At 37.0% G+C, this 18,050-nt stretch overlaps 1 protein-coding gene across 1 annotated transcript; it reads left to right on the forward strand.

Moving 5' to 3' along the window:
- Positions 1-9,214: 9,214 nt before the first annotated feature.
- Positions 9,215-16,178, forward strand: ALDH7B4 (aldehyde dehydrogenase 7B4). Its single transcript, XM_086657920.1, has 15 exons — positions 9,215-10,290; positions 10,668-10,754; positions 11,170-11,301; positions 11,404-11,476; positions 11,681-11,703; positions 11,832-11,895; positions 12,382-12,427; positions 12,906-13,086; positions 13,468-13,644; positions 13,720-13,884; positions 14,349-14,489; positions 14,671-14,768; positions 15,178-15,327; positions 15,826-15,897; positions 15,967-16,178. Exons 1-14 carry the CDS (start codon positions 10,156-10,158, stop codon positions 15,878-15,880), a joined length of 1,527 nt encoding a protein of 508 aa, XP_086514046.1. The 5' UTR covers positions 9,215-10,155; the 3' UTR covers positions 15,881-15,897; positions 15,967-16,178.
- The last annotated feature ends 1,872 nt before the right edge of the window (positions 16,179-18,050 follow it).

Consider the following 18,050-nt stretch of genomic DNA (forward strand, 5'->3'; position numbering starts at 1 on the left):
ATTCCATGTTTCAATTCCAATAATTTGATAAATCTATTTCTTTTCCACCTTCACTGATTAAATCTCAACTTTTCTTGACATAAAGCTACTTTTTATCTACAACAACATCAAAATAGTTTAGTAATGGGAATTCAACATACCTGATGATTGAAGCTATACAAACCAGAAAAAGAGGAAGAACCAACCTGATCGTGCATGAGAGGTTAACGAGACCTAGATGCAGTCAACAAAACCCTAGAAAGGAGGAACAACAAACCGTGGTGAGGAAAACCAGAGAAAGAAACCCTAGAAGTTGGTTTTTAACTACAAGAAAATTAATAAAACATTTTAAATGGCCAAGAGTTCAACCTAGTAGATGATTCACGATATGCGAACCAGCAGAATAAAAATAAGAAGAAGAAGAACCAACCTGGTCGTGTAGGAGAGGTTAACGAGATCGGGATGCAACTAGGTAAACACTAGAAGAGGAAAAACAACAAATCGTTGAGGGAAAACCCTAGAAGAATAAAAATCGTGGCTGCAGTTTGCAGAGTGAAAGTCAGGAGAGAGAAAAAAAAGGTATATTAGGAAACCAAATTTTGACGAAATCGCCTTATAGTTTGGCGGTAAACAAATGCGCCTTTTTTTGTCTTCATTTTGCCTAAAAAATTATCCGTCCACACTTTTATTTGTCCCTATTGTGATTTGATCAGGGACAACTACGATGAAATTGTCCCTATTCTAAATATATTAGGGACATACGTAAAAATATATGTCCCTATAGGACATTTTTTTTGTAGCATGGGTAAAAAAAATTATTCATAGTAACTAAAAAGTCAAGTTTCTTTGTTAACTAAAAGTTGTCAAAATATTATGAGTAATGTGATAAGTAAAGTTTAAAATAATATAGGTAATTAGTAATCAGGTCATTTTCAAAAAATTTCATCCTAAAACAGCCTTAAATATTAAAAATCACTTTCTCTCTCAAGAAACCCGGAAAAAAATCTTTTTTTCCTTTTTTCTTCTTCTCGAATCTTGTTCTTCTCTGATCTTTGTGAGGGTAAGAATTCGCGGGTCAAGAAGTCAGCTGGATCGAGTCGTTGACCGAAAGTCGAACTTCCACCTGTTACTAATTTTGCGGGCACCGACAACGTTTTTGGGCTTAACCTGTTGACAAGAGACAATAACACACGTGACCGTAAGTCCATTAGGACACCGGGATGGTGCCGGCCTAAGGGGCCTCTGAGATCAAGTCAGTAAGCTTGCAAGAGAAGTAATAGGTAAATGAGTGATATCCTTGGAATGTTACCGTTGGTTGGATAATGGTCGGGGCTTTGGTTCGGCTCGTAGAGTGATCGGAGCTCGTTATCTACGGATTGCCTGTCTTGTTTGGAGAGAGGGGGTGTCACAGTACTCGTGGATGACACAGCCCTGGTGAAATAAAGTAGTCTGCTTACTTTGATCGTCAGGAGAAAGAAAAACGGGTCGTCCTCCCTTGGTGAGTAGTCGTTAGGAGAGATAAACATAGGTCGTCCTCCTTTGAATGTGAAGGAGATGTCCTTCGACCAAGGATGCAACGCGAGCAATTTGTCGAATAGGACAATCGGTGAGAAGATCATCAAGTCCGGATGATTTAGGGATCGTAATGTTTAGCTAGAAACCAACTACGATCATCGAATCGCGAAAGCGATTCGCGGCTAACTTCGTCCGGATCCTACAACGGGTTACACAAAGAGTGTCGACTTGATCGGAAGACATGACTAGAGGGATTGGACAAATATACATGGATAATACCCATTGAGATATGCCCAAAGGCCTAAAGGAAGTTTAGGCAAAGATAGTACGAAAGGCCCGAAAGAAGGGATTTTGGGTCGGGGCACCAAAGGGATGTTTTGGGACCAAAAGAGTGGCCGACCAAGTGATATGGGCAGCCATAAAGTGGTCGTCCAGATCAGGTCACAAACCCTAGGGTGAGTCGGCCATAACAAGGGATTTAGAGAAAATTAGAAACTAGTTTCTATTTTTCAATATTTCCTTAATCTTATTCGAAAGGGCTTTTGGGGAATTTAGTGTTGTATACAGATGTGAAGTTATCCGCATACAACACTAGTAGAAGAGGTCATAACCCAACAGTGGCTTCAGAGCCTGTTGCACATAGCTAATTTTGGCTAAGTTCAGACCAATCTATGCTATTTTAAATAGATAGATATGTCTAAAAGGGTTTTAGACATGAGAATTTGATTAATTTTGAACGGGATTCAAAGGTTATTCGAATTGGTTTCAAAATTGTTCTTGAAAGAGTTTCAAAAACCTAAAATTTTGATCTAAAATTGGTTTGATTAAGAGTTGTTTTTCAAGTTTTAGAAGTTTGAAAAACAAAATTTGGAACTTTAGAAGGATTCTAAAAGTTGGGAATAGCAACTAAGAATTGCACAAAAGAAAAAGGAAGAAAGAGAGGGACACAGTTTGGAGTTTTTTAGAAACTCCTAAAACCGGCCAGGATGCTTGGGAATTTTACTGGCCGGAACCGCCTCCAAAAGCTACTGGACGCGCCTGGGACGCGTCCAACTAGTCCGGTAAAGTCCGGACTTCCCCAGGCGCGCCCAGTAGCAAAGCCAGGAACCTTCTTGGATGCGTTAGACGCATCCAGGGAACCCGAGTCACCTGCTGACTCGAACTCGAACAGACGCGTCTAGGTGTCCTATGGTGTCTCGGACTAACCTGAGACACCCAACAAAGGTCTGGTCTTGCACTATACGCGTCAAGGATGCGTCTAGAGCAATGACCAGCGTCCTGGTGCACGACCAGGACTTAACTTGGCCGAGATGGACTCGGACCGGGACATGCCGGCCGTTGAGTCGTGCCATGTCCGAACCTTGTCTAGGGGCCTTAATGGGCCTAGGTCGGACCAAGTTTTGGGCTTCTGCTAAGACTTTTCACTGGCCTTTTTCAACCTAGTTTTGGACCTTAATTCGAGTTGGAGTTTTATCCTATTTTCTCCCGATTCCAATTAAATATTTTCGAAATTGACCCGGGCCATTAATGGGCCCAAACAAAATTTCTCTTGAAATTGATTTTAGAAATCATGAAAATCAAAACCAAGACGCACCATTAGTCTGATTCTTCGAATTAAGACTCAAGGTCCGTATGTGACATAGAGATGTCGACAAAAGTATCTCCTGAGTTATCATGCATATATAATTGTTAGCCCAGAAAACTATATGATTGCATGTGATGAATGCGGGAACTAGTATGGCCACAGAATTTGTTTATTCTATTCTTGTTTTAAGCACGGATTGGTGCAATTTGTAATAATTTTAATTTCAAGTTTACACGATCTGCGAATCGTTTGAGTTTTGTAATTAGGGTTTAGGGTATATGAGTCCATTGAAGATACCCAAGGAAGGAGTCCTAATTCTGTATGGGCAAATATCCGCCCCACGAGGTGCCTGTAGAATAAGGGAACAACCGCTTTGTATGGGTAAAACCCGCGAGGCTAAATAAGAAGGCCCTATAACGGCCCAAGTCGCTACTCCGGTCACCGAATCCATACCCGCGTGGCACTAAGCGTATCTGACACGTGTCACGCGACAGCCACCTGCCAGTACTAGGCAATCTTACGGCCAAAGGGTTATCGCGCAATCCATAACCGCACTAGTGGTAAATATTCCGTATCTGCCACTTAAAGACGGGCGTTACCGGCCAGTAGCTTACCGCACACGCGGTAACATCTTGGTCGTCCCTCGAGAAATTCGAATATTCATCTAACGGTCAGATCCTCTAGCCCTTAACGTATCTCTCAGGAGTAATGTCACGAAATAAATACGTCGGTTACTAGCTGGTTGTCAGCAAGGCAATCCCTCTCCACCACTATAAATACGAGAAGCAAGACTCAGACAAGGGAATCCAATATTCGACAGCAATACTCGAGTAATCCATCTTCACTACCATTTCCTTCGATAAGTCTCTCAAAGAGCTATTCACTCTTCCAAAGTCTCTGACTCGTCGTCTTAGAAGTTGGGAGATAAGAGCTTGGTAGTCCCAAATTGAACAGTAATTGGCTAGTCATGTCGACACCATTACCACCACCACCTTATCGCATAAGAAAGCTCTCAGGTCTCATATACCTCTCATCCAGCAGTAACTAGCTGGCCGTAACACCATTTCGCAGTAACTAGCTGGCCGTAACACCATTTCGCAGTAACTAGCTGGCCGTATCACCATCCTAATACGACCACCTCCTCATCGCATCACTCGCTATGCGTATCGTCATCATCCATCCAACGATTCTCACCGTCCGATCCACTCACGACCAGCACCTTATTGCTGATCCCTTTACGACCAGCACCTTATCGCAAGTTCACTTACGACTAGCAAGTTAACGACAATATATCATCACCATCACCCTCTTAATTACAGTAAATATATCATTACCGTGGGGATCTGTTCCGACAACTCCACGAGCCGCGACACCTAAGCACTCCGACGACGGTTACCCTTCTATTGCCCACTTTGACCTTATTTATATTTGATCGAGTATCTGACTTGACCGTCGGAGCCCCCTTAGGCCGGCACCATCCCTGTGTCCCAGAGGCTTCACGATCTCTTCTCTCTTTTTGTGTGCAGGTTCTTTTCGACCCGTAGCCGGTCCCCGAAGCATCCGACCCGACCCGACAAGACCTTTGACCGTCGACCCGTTGACTGTCAGACTTTCCGACCCGTAGACATTTTACCGTCTACAAATTCGAGTGAGAGAAATCAATGGAGGTTCAAAGATGACGATTTTGGCGAACCAAAAGGCGAAACAAGAACAACCAAAGGAGATTAGATCATCTAGGTTAGAAGTCATACTAGGATCCATATGTGCTTGATTTACTTTCTCACGCGCATTTACTTATTTATTTACGTTTTATGCCGTGGATGGTTAGGCTAAATAGTTCACTATAGGCCGCGGCTTTGAGGCATAAAGAATAATCTCCGGGGAATAAATTCTCTAGGGACTCCATGTTTTTCTGTAAATTCTCAGAGGAATTTTATTTTTTAACCCAAAAATATACTTGATCAAACATTCTCCCTAATCTTCATCTTCTCTATCACCGTCACCACCACAACTTTCCACTACCATCATTTTGACTACCATTTTCTCATCTTCTCTCCCATTTCTTCTCATCTCTCACTTACTCTTACCTTCTTTCTCGGTCTCTTCCCCTCTCTCAATATCTCTCTCTATTGCTCTCCCTATCTATGTCTCTCGATCTCTCGTTGTTTCTCTCTCAATCTTGCATTATTTCTTGATTGATCTCTCATTATTTTTCTCTTTTTCACACACAAACACTGTTCCGACGAAGCAAGTGTTCCCTTCGCCAGAACCAAACCTCGAGGAGGGTTTTTGGCGAAACCCTTCGAGTATTTCGTGGACACAAAACGTTTTGCAACCCTGACCATTTCGTGGCTGCAAATTTCGTGGCTGCAAAATGTTTCGTGTCCACGAACTCTGTGATCTCCACAAAGAGATCTATACATATTGCAAGAGAGAGAGGACGAGATGGAGGTTGCAAGAAAGAGAGATAAAGACTGAGAGAGAAAAAAACTAATCTACAGAGAGATATGTCTACAACGAGAGAGATGAAAGTGATCTACAATAAAATAGAGAGATCTAGAGTGAGAACGACAAAGAGATAGTCAATGAGAGTGAAAGATATGGTGAGAGAGAGTGAAAGAGATGGTGAGAGAGAGGACGAGAGAAAGAAGATGAATATTAGGGGGCAATGTTTGATCAAGTCAATTTTTGGATTAAAAAAAGAAATCTATCTAACAAATGATATGGGTTTTTTGCCATGTCATAACTTGCAATCATAAATCTCATCCGTTAATATTCATAGTTCAATTTTCACCATTAGATTTTTTCCACTAATTTAACAACTTCTCAACATATAACTCCCCACTTATTCTTGAGATAACTACCCTCAATTTTCATCTTAAATTTGTGTTTGTCATGTTAATATTGGGACAAAAAAATAATTTTATTTTGATTTTTCAAGAGACGAATTTGGTAGGAATTTGATCGACACTTCTTTTTGTTGTATGATTGTAGTTTGTCTTCATCTACTAACATGATCGACAAATTATCCCGTGGCGGAGACACGGGCTATACCATAGTTAAATAAAAAATGGATAGGGAAAAAGTGAGTGAATCAATAAGGAATTGATGATTACCTCTCCGGGAGGAATGAATCAATACGGAGTTGATGAGGGAAAAAGAGATAAACGAATCGATAGGCATATATGAATGAGTCAATAATCAGAGATGGATGAATCAATAGGCAAAAATGAATTAAATTGGAGAAATTTTTTAATGAAGGTTGAAGATCTTGAATTTTGTCTTTTGAATAAATAGTGGCAACACAATAACTGAAACCCTAAATATTAGGGGAAAAAACAACAAAGATTGATGCCTCTTCAAGATGCAAGAAAACAATTTACCGAACAGATTCATCCAACATCGTCGCAAACTCTAATCTCATATCTGATTTCGAACATTAATCAACAGAGATTAAAACAAATGAACACAAAATCTTTTCTTCTGGATCTATCTCAGTTTCATTCTCAACATCTCTAAAGCCATATTCTTTCACCGGAAGAGGAGAAGAAGGAGATGATGGTAGAAGGAGAATGGGAATGGTGGATGAAGATGGTGATGAGAAAGAGGACAGAGGTGAGTAGAGATAATGAAATTAATGGTTCTAAGTGGGGGTTATTCGTTCAGAATTTTTATCAGATCTTCAAAGTTCTTAAGACCTTTGAAGTTTGGAGTTATTGGTTTCGACCTTTTTTTAAGAGCTTCGAAGTTTCGTGTTATTGGTTCAGACCTTTATTTAAGAATTTTAAAGTTTTGTGCTATTGGTTTATATCTTTTTTTAAGAACTTTAAAAGAACGCGTTATTCATTTTTTATGAAAAATTAAAAACTTTTAATCAAAGATCTGGCCCAGGGACTTTTCGAGATAAATTTACTTATAAATTAGTCAAATTCAAATATCTACCTAAAAGAGAAGGTCTTAACGAATAATAGATCTAGTAAAAAGGTTTTAACGAATAACAGGCCCTAAAAGAGAAGGAGAAAAATAAAATAAGAAGAAGAAGAAATATAGAAAAAAAGATATTTACATAAATGCCACAAAGGCAAAGTAGGTATGTCCGACAAAGATTGAGGGCTAAAGCGAATTACAAGCCACAATTGAGGGCCAAAACGAACTACCAGTCACAATTGGGGGCCAAAACAGCCAGTTGGTCACAAATTAAGGGCCAAAATGGAATTAACCCATTTTTGTATATATGTTGTTGGACATTTTTTGACCAAAATATTTAGCTAGTAAAGTTATTTGATTCAAATGCCAATATCCTAGCAGATGAGTGTGACTCATACCTGTTGGAAAATTATTAATGCAAAATCCTAGAAGATTAAAGCAATAGATGACAGACAAATTGTGGGAGGGTATCATCAACTAGAAGAGCCAGACAATTCTTCTAAATCTGTAATCATGAAAAAAAGTGAGAGGATAAGAAAGATATAATGGAGGAAGGAACATACCTGGTAGAGAAGAGAGGAAGAATACACGTCTTGATTTAGTTGTCGGGGGAGGTGGGGGAGAATAATCGTCAAACGAATGTAACAGGAAGAGAAAGAAAGATAATTTTTTTTAATTGTCCGATTAAATGACATTAATAGAAGATTGAGAGGACGCGCACATTCATTTATGGTGTGTTTGGTTGCAGGATTCCTATCAAAAGTAGGATTTGGTAGGAATCATGAATCCTTGGTCTGTTTGGCTACCAAGAATCCTAAGACTCTAGAATCCTAAGGATTCCAAATTCTAAAATTTGTATTGGACCAAAATCCCACTCTACCCCCTAGGATTTGCTAGGATTTTGGATTAATAAATCTAAATTTCAAACTTAAAATCAACGAAAAAATATTTCCTTCTACAAAATAATTATTTTAAATTTGAAAATATTTTTATTTTTCAAAAATTAATTTATTTTTCAAAAATTAATTTATTTTTCAGAAATCATTTTTTTTTCTGAAAATTATTTTTGCCCCCAAGAATCATTTTTTTCCCAAAATCTGATTTTTCTACAACCATTTGTCTCCCGAAAATCGATTTTTCCCAAAAAAAATTTTTTTTCAAATATCCAATTTTTTTTTTCAGAAAACAAATTTTCCCTTATAAACTGTTTTTCCTCCAAATCAGTGTTTTTTACTGAAAATTTATTTTTTTTCTCGAAAAATATTTTTCTGAAAACTGAAATTCTATTAAAACCTTTTTTGCTTGATAGAGACCGCGTTTTTTCCAAAAGAAAAAATAGTGCTCGAAAAAAAAGGTTTCCTGGAAAAAAAAACTTTTTCGTGAAAAAAAACTTAAATAATAATAAATCATAGGATTCTTGTTAGTTGTCAAACAAACAAAAAAATGTTACTTGGATTCATGAATCGTGGAATCATGATTCCGTCATCCAAACACACCATTAATGTTTAGTGGGCTAGATAGACCTAATAGATCTAACCGCAAAAATTTGATCTAAATTTTTTTATTTTATCAAAGTCGTCGATTTCACTACCTATATTTCAGGACGGACTATATTGAAAAAATCTAAAGATCTTTGGACAATATCATTTAAAAAAAGATGTTTGTCCTAATCATATTTTTTTCCTTTGTTTTATTAAATAGACATTAGTAGGAAGATGAGTGACTCAATCACCTTCCCATCCCATGTCAAAATGTTTGATCTACATCAGTACACTTAATCTAGAAAAAAAATCCAACTTTTTCTTTTTTGGTTGCAAAGAAAAAGATTCAACTCTATCTTATCTTATTATTGCCACCTTAGCTAGACCACGTCTCTACATTTTTAACATGGTTATCTAGAAGACTTTTTTTTTTTGTTGTTGTTGAAACTGTTATCTAGAAGATTTAATCTATTTATCATACAACTTCGTGACATTAATTGAAACCGGTTATATTTCTAAATTATTCCGTTTTCTGTGACAAGTTTTGAACTGGGGCATTAAAATAACATTTGCGATCAACGAACAAATTATGACTCCTAACCTTCACTAATTCGATGAGAGTATGTCATTATTGACATAATCAATTATATACAGTAAAATCATTTTTCTACTGGAGGGCTCCTGCAATTTGTATGCCAAACTTATGATTTGTTTGATTTGCTTCCTTGTGACCATGTAGGAAACAAATCTCATTCATGTTTTTAATTTTCTCTTTTAACATCTGAAATAATAGCTCCTAATCTCCATAGCTTCAGTATTTCGTAGGTAGACACGTTTTTATTGTTATGCTTGCATCTCCTTCTCTATAATAGATTTCATGTAAATAGCCAAAGACAATCCATCCCAATTTAATATTCTTGTTTCCATTATTTCCATTGTTGAAGCTACTCAAGAAACATTTCTATCATGCATACTAGGAGTCTAGGACTGCCCCATTTGTTTTTCCAACAGGCTTCATCAACATTCACTTTTATTGTTATATTCTCAAGTGGTTCAACTTCCTTTCTATTATCTAAAATCCAAATGTACAATAGAACTAAATAATATTTTACTTTTATCAACGTATACACGCGGATAAAATGAGATATATTTCTTTAATAGTGCTGTTAGGTCTGATTCTTGGAGTCAATCGCGACCCAAAAGGTGACGTGGCCGGCTCCAATTTGCCAATCTCACCACTGTCTGAATAAAAGTACGATAACCGTCTAAGTAAAACTTACTATTCATACTTGTTAATATCCCAAATTCAATAACCATATATTCCAGATGTTATTGGAATTGAACCTGCGACCCTAGAATTTTAGAGTTTATGCATGGACACTTTCAACCACTAGGACAAACAAGTGTTAATGGACCCACTAAACACATCTGGGCAAACAAGTGTTGACATGGGCCAAATAAACTTGACGTCGCAAATATGGTCAGTACTCAGTACTATATTACTACCGTAAATCATTGTTAACTTTTGTGATACGTTTTCATTTCCTTATTAATGGATGAGAGAGATCCACTTAGCTATCAACTCTTAAATCATTTCTTAACTCTCCTCCATCTTCTATAAATAATACAGTAGATTCCTAAAAAGTTCTTAATCTTCAGTCTCAGAAGATGGGTTTCGCAAAGAAAGAGTACGAGTTTCTAAAAGAGTTAGGTCTTGTTCCTTGTAATCCTGGTTGCTTCGTTAATGGTGGTTGGACTGGAAATGGTCCTGTTGTTACCTCTGTTAATCCCGCTAACAATCAGGTTTTCATTTCTAATTCCCCCCTTCTCCCTCGATCTTCAATTTTAACTTTCTTGTACTCGACTTTTACTTCAATTACTAGTACTTAAAATTGCATGTTCAAATTGACATCTTCGGTATTCTGTAATTTTGATCTATTAATTTTAGCTTGAATATTGTGTTTTGTCTATTTCATATAAGTTAAGTTGATAGATATTTAATCCTTTCTTGTTTAGTTTGTGATCATAAATAATATTCTAGTATTGGAGATCCACGGATCTCTTTTGGAATTGGGGAAGAAATTTTTGGTGTCAAAGTTTTTCTATGTCCCAAATTTGTACTTCTGATTAAACACTAAATTATCTACTTCAGTGATGAAAGTGTTTCTTTTTATGTTCAGACTATCGCGGAAGTAGCAGAGGCATCAATCGATGATTATGAGAGTGGTTTGCAAGCTTGCAGTGAAGCTGCAAAGACATGGATGCAGGTAAGATGGTGTCATCATGATACGATGTGAAGATAGATTTTAGATTTAATTTGGAGTAATGAGCAATAGGCTTGAAAAGGTAGTGTGTGTTATTTTGGTTGGTGCTACGATTTACTTCGCTCTTCGCCCCACTCTTCCTTTCATTGTTTGCTCTCTAGCTATGATTATAACATCATGATATTTTTATTCTTGGGTGTATTTTGATTTGTTTTGATGAACCCCTTTTATGTTCGTTGATTCTTATGGACTTCACATCATAAATTTAGGTATCCCGTTTCGTGTACACATAAGTTTGTTTTGATTTTTTGTTTCTTAATTTTTGCGGGGGATGCAGGTATTCATAGTTAACATAGGGCATCATGAATATCTTCTATTCACGCCACTAATGCTGTCCTGTGATACTTCCTTTTAACAGATTCCTGCTCCAAAGAGAGGTGAGATTGTTAGACAAATAGGAGAAGCATTGAGAGCTAATCTGCAACATCTTGGTAAGCTCGTATCACTTGAGATGGGAAAGATACTTGCTGAAGGGATCGGGGAGGTTCAAGTATGACCCTTATTGATAAGCTCATTTCTCTTAGTTTCTACTTTTTTCTTGTCGTAGAATGTTTGTGTACGAAGATGCTTAACCAGTAACTATATTGTACAGGAAATCATAGACATGTGTGATTATGCTGTGGGCTTAAGCCGACAACTGAGTGGATCAATTATACCTTCAGAACGTAAGTTCACACACCTGTTGGCTGTTTCCATTTTCATTTAGTGGAATAGTTTCTGGGTTTGAATTACCGAATTTAAATTTTTTAGATTGGAGGTGAAACCTGTACCGGGAATGTTAGTTGCAAGCTGAAGCTCAAATTAAGAAAGAACTGTACGTACTTTATAAGTAACTTCTAACAATCGTTCTTTGTGCTATCTTTTTACAGGTCCAGATCATATGATGATGGAGGTACTGTACATTCTTGTGCTTTTGTAATGTACTTTGGTAATTAAATCAAATCAGTTTAAGAACCAGACGGTAACAGGTGAATACTTATCGCTATGATAATTTATGGTCTTGTTTTTTTGACTTTTCAGATGTGGAACCCTCTTGGAGTAGTTGGTGTTATTACAGCTTTCAATTTCCCATGTGCTGTCCTTGGTGAGTTTTTGTTCTATTTTGGTAATAGGAGAGTTACTTCACAGAATCATGAAGCAGTTCGACCAAGCGGAATGAGTATTCAATCATGAGCATAAGTCTAGCAGGTGGATCAGTTCATGTATGTGATGAAATATTCTTCCTTGGCTGTGAGTCTACATAGATTGGACGCGGTCAAGGATATCATGTAGACATGTATCATGAGATGTCTATATGTGAATCTTGTTATCTACATTTTGTGTTTGTGCTATGTATTCTTATTAGAAATGGTTTCTTCTCTGGAAAAACACAAAGAAAGACTGGTTTCAGGCTTATCAATTATAGATCTCATCGTACGTATAAATTAAAGGCACACATTTTAGGTTCATAAATCTTTTTGAGACGCTCCAGGTCTACATTTGTTCTAGAAACTGTTGTTTACTTGAGTGTTGATTTCTAGTGATCATAAGAATATCAATGCCCTAACTTTTGTTTGTTTCTCTGCTGTAGGATGGAATGCATGTATAGCATTAGTTTGCGGCAATAGTGTTGTCTGGTGAGTTCCTGTCCGTCTAATCTATGCCTCTTTAATGCGCCGTTTCTTTGCATCAACCTGTATCTAGAAACCAAGTATAATGTCTTCTTTAGTTTACTAAGAGTGTGATTAAGAAAGTTTTACCGTCCTGATGTTAACTGTTGCATACTGACTATCACCCATAACAATTTGGCTTCAGATGTAAAACGTTCCTACAGTAATAAATGTATAGAAGTTGGCGTCTTAGTTTATTCTGTAATGTGATTACTCTTTTCTTTACACACCATGCCAGTTTGTTGTCAGTATACAAATTCTCCTTGGTTGGATGATATAGAAGTATGTGTAGACCATTTCAGTTGTCGGGCAAGTTTACATGCCTCATGCGGTATGCCTGGTTTATTGATACTTCTCGTTTTGCATAAGTGAATATTATAATGCTATATTTCCAAAAACAAATATTATAATGCTCAACTACCACTTACCTAGTCATGCACAACAGGAAGGGAGCCCCAACAACACCATTGATCACTATTGCAATGACAAAAATAGTGTCTGGGGTTCTAGAGAAGAACAAATTACCTGGAGCCATCTTCACTGCTTTTTGTGGAGGTGCTGAAATTGGTGAAGCAATAGCAAAAGATACACGTATTCCACTTGTTTCATTCACCGGAAGCACTAAGGTAAGTCTCATGTTTATGTCCTTGACCTTATGGTTCTAATTTTAAAGTGACACCATATATTCGTAAGTTTCGTCGTGATGAAGATATTGTTAATAAATGTGTTTTCTACCCAGATTCCAGCACCGTTCTCAGGTCAAAGTTATATAGATATTCATTGGTTTGTCAAGATAGACCAACATCTTTGCAATTCGACACTAATTATTAGAGTTTATCTTGTAGTTGCTTCTTCTTTTTTTGATTACTTACTTTGTCACTGTACTTTTGAGTAAGGCTGTTGTATCCCAACATTCTCTTTACCTTATCTTCATTACCATATGTGTGCTTTCTTCTGTTCTAACTGAATGGGAGCTTATATAGCTTAATGTGTTCTCAACTATATAGGTGGGTCTAATGGTTCAACAAACAGTAAATCAGAGGTTTGGCAAATGCTTGCTTGAATTAAGTGGGAATAATGCCATAATTGTCATGGATGATGCGGACATCAAGCTAGCTGTTCGGTCTGTATTGTTTGCTGCTGTTGGTACAGCTGGTCAGCGCTGCACAACGTGTCGTAGGCTGGTGAGATTTTCATCATTTGATTTGAGAACTGAAGAATTCGTCATGTTCTCAAACATTATTTTGCTTTGGATACAGATAGTTCATGAGAGTATATATCAAACTGTGGTGGATCAACTGGTTGGACTGTACCAGCAAGTTAAAATTGGGGACCCTTTAGAGACGGGTACTCTGCTAGGACCAGTACATACTCGTGCTTCAAGGGAGAACTTTGAGAAGGGTATTGAAAAAATAAAATCACAGGCATGTATTATTTCTGATGTACTTCAACCCAAGTTATTTTCCATCAGTATAATCACTTTTTCTGTTTGTGCAACTATTATGGCAGCACTGACACACACAATTGATCTTGTTACCTTTTGTAAACAATAAAAAGTTCTGAATATTGTAGCCTATGCATTAACCAGGTGTATTTTTCACTTTAAATAGATATTTTGGCTTGAGCAATTTTAATCTGTTAGCTAGATGCTTCGGTCTTATTAAACTTCTACATCTGGAGAGAGCTATAAAGGAGTGCATCTGAAACACAACAAAAATTCTTATCACTGCATTTTGTTTGTATTCACGAGATAATCTAACAGAAATGGTTTTCTCAACTTTGTTTCGTTTGATGAATGTTTGCTTAATGTTCGTCCTTTTAATTTGTAATAATAGATTTTTTTTAGTGATTAATAAAAATAAATTATTTTCTAATCTGCTGTCTGCAGGGAGGAAAGATTCTTGTTGGTGGATCCACTGTAGAATCTGAAGGGAACTTTGTGCAACCCACTATAGTTGAGATTTCTCCAAGTTCAGCTGTAGTAAAAGAAGAATTGTTTGGCCCAGTACTCTATGTTATGAAATTTCAGGTAGTATGTTCGTGAATTTGCCATAATATGTTTTCAGCTTGTTCCTTAGAAGATGCTTCATGATTCACTTCTTTACCATGTCATCTCCCTCTCTCTTTCTCTGTTTCTCTCTTTCTCTCTTCCCCAGTATAGTTTATAACAATATATCCTTCTTGTTTTGACTTTCGAACTATTTGAACAGACTCTAGAAGAAGCAATTGAAATTAACAACTCCGTACCACAAGGACTGAGTAGTTCAATATTCACCAGAAGACCTGATATCATCTTCAAGTGGCTTGGGTAAGTATCAAAATCACCAAATCTAATTTATTTAGGTGTCTCACTGTCTTCTAATGGGAATCTATTTGCTGTTTGTGAACTTCTCTTTTATATCTACTTTTTAGAAAATCTTAGGGAGATTTGCTGTTTGGAGTTTGGACTCCCTTTTGTATAATTGACTTGCTGTTTGGAACCCTTTATTCCAGTGTTGCACTTTGAACTACCTTTTTCGAAAAAAAATGTTAGATATGACAGTTTGAAAACCCATGCCATGAAGTTCGCTTTATTACTTCTGAGATTGTATATCTTATTTATGTTGTGCTATCTGCGTAAATTTTGAGGCTATCGGTATAAATTAACAGACAATTTATTCCTGGGATTTGTTCTATATATATCAAGTTTTGCTGACATGCTGGTGGGTAAAACGCAGACCACGTGGAAGTGACTGTGGAATTGTGAATGTAAACATTCCTACAAACGGTGCTGAAATCGGTGGTGCTTTTGGTGGGGAAAAAGCAACTGGAGGTGGTCGTGAGGCGGGAAGTGACTCGTGGAAGCAATATATGCGACGTTCAACATGGTTAGTTTTATTTATTTGTTAGACTGATTGATCGTTCAGATTTGAGTTTCTTAGCAGGATATCCTCTAATATCGGTTGCTTTTAACTTTAATCTCAAGGCCTAAGTGGAGGTTTGTCCGTGATTATGGTATTCCAAGATAATAATTAAAAAGTTGGGAATATACAAACCGAAAGACGGAAAGAGAAAAAGAAGTTCTTATCGACTGAAATAACAACAAACTTAAAAAGCGTTAATATTTAATATTAAACATGTTACAGGATATCAGGAAAACCTAGAATAATGAGCTCTAGTCCCATATGCTTGTTCTTCAGCATGAACTGAATATCGACTAAATCGCCTAACTTTCTTTGTTGTGCTGACTGTGGAATATGGCAGTGTTTGCTCCTCTGAATGTCAATTAAACCGCCTAAGCTTTTTCCTATATATTAACACACACACACACACATACAAATACACATGTATTAGTAATTAACTCACAAAAAATTGGTTGATAACAGTACAATCAACTATGGAGATGAACTGCCACTTGCACAAGGAATCAACTTCGGCTGATGATTCTGATCCCTAAGGTAACTTAGAACTTAGAACTTTAACTTATTCCGCCATAGGGACATTTTTAACGATGTCTCTTTCTGCAGGTGGATTACATACTTACATGAACTTTAGGTTGGCGACTTCGGGAGAAACATGCACCAGTTTCACCTACCAACTTAACTCAGTCTTATATGTTACAATGATAAACGTCTACTTGACTCAACCGAGACTAATGTGCCTAGTAAATAAATCGAGTAGGACTGCATCTCTTGCTCATTGTAATAAAACAACTTCAATCTAGAACTCTGTTTAGTCATCCAGTGCTTGTTTTGATCTTCGGTAAAAATAGTTATACCCGTTAGATTGAATAACACTTGCCCTCTCCGTACTGTTTGGCCCTATATTTCGGTAATTGGTATAGGGAGATACCCAAGAGAGGGAAGTGAGAGGGAGTAGGGGTGTAAATTGGATCCGACCTGACAAGTTCTCATCCAAACCCTCTCCTAATAGGATCGGTCCCCATTAGTTTATTAAAAAGAGATGAGACTTTTATCTGGTTCGGGCCGGTATAGGATTAGGTAGTACAACATATATTTCTAAAATATGTGAACATATAATAGCCTTAGAGAAATGGAAGAAGATGAACTTATTTTTTTTTGTTAAAAGGAAATATATTACTAATAACAAAGAGTATGATTAAAATAATATAACAAATTGAATGCAGATAATATTATCAAAATCTATTGTCTTGTCATTTCCAGGCCTAATTGTCCAGCTTGTCTGCAGGCCTATTTTGAGATCTGTTGATGTAGGAAAACTTGATCTTTTTATCTTCCAGCTAAGAAGAGTTACACTAAAATTTTGTCTATAAACGTCTGCGAAAGTCCAACCACCCACTACCCCCTAAAGTTGGGTTCATGTTAAGAGATACCACAAATTGCAAGAGATCAAGCAAGGAAAATAAAACCTAATCAAAATAAGGGAAAGGGATATATTAGAGATTACTGAGCAGAAAAACAAACCAAAACAAACGAAAGGAAGTAGCCACAATAGATCTATCTAAACGAGAGTCAGGCTGATGATGAAGTAAAGCTTCACCTAAGCAAAGTAAATTACGAAAACCTTGATTGTAAAGATACAATGAGACAGTCAAAAAGAATTTTATTAGCTCACTGGGAGAACCAAAACCTTACGCACTTAAATATAGATATGAAGGTTAAAAAGAAAATAACAAGCAATATACAACACCTTTCAACAAAAAAAAAAAAGCAATATACAACACAATAGACCACAGAGGGTGGAATATCAATAGAGCTATATGACCAAAGTCTAACTATAACGGGAGAGATTGTTGAGATGCCAGCATGAGTCTCCCAAATACCTAGAACTTTGTTACGATATCAAGTCGCCACCAGAGCCCTAGTTTAGGGAAGTTTGTAGATGAAAGCTCGACATTGTCAACTCTATTTTACCTGAATGAAATGCGCAGAAGTCTAGATTGCAGCGAATATATGTTTTCAATATCAGAAAATACGATTATGAGATCATGTTAAAAGATATTCTGGTAACCATGTCACAAATTAACAGAGAGTGTTTGTACTAGAAGAGAGATTAGAGAAAGTAATTTATTTCTCAACAAAGATAAGAAACAACTGAGTCTGATGATATTTCTCAGTTCAGATTACATTCTCTATTTATAATAAAAAGAAGCTCAAAATAAAACTGACTCCACTTAGTCCACTAACCCACATACTTCGTAATAGACTCCACTAACAAACTAACAGCATAACAGACTCCACTAACTCCTAAATAAGCTGAAGACTAATAACTAAAGACTCAATCAACTAATCCTGAAAAATAGCAAAGAATAAGTCGTACTAACTTGTAACACTCCCCCTTAGTGCGGACTTTGGGTTGACAATACCAAGAGCAGTTCGGAAGGCTTCAAATTTAGCTTTATCGAGGGCTTTTGTAAAGATGTCAGCGACTTGATCTTCACTTCGTACTTTCTGCAACTCGATGTCTCGAGTTAATACCTTCTCTCGAACAAAATGGTAGTGTGTTTCGATGTGTTTTGTACGTGCATGAAACACTGGATTTTCAGCAAGCTTTTTTGCACTTTCATTGTCACATCGAATGGGGATTGGATAGTCCATACCTGAATTGATTTCTTGGATGAGTCTTTTCA

Source organism: Eschscholzia californica, unplaced genomic scaffold, assembly GCF_041429995.1.
Source record: "Eschscholzia californica isolate CP2 unplaced genomic scaffold, dmEscCali1.0.p SCAF_2, whole genome shotgun sequence".
Lineage (NCBI taxonomy): Eukaryota > Viridiplantae > Streptophyta > Magnoliopsida > Ranunculales > Papaveraceae > Eschscholzia > Eschscholzia californica.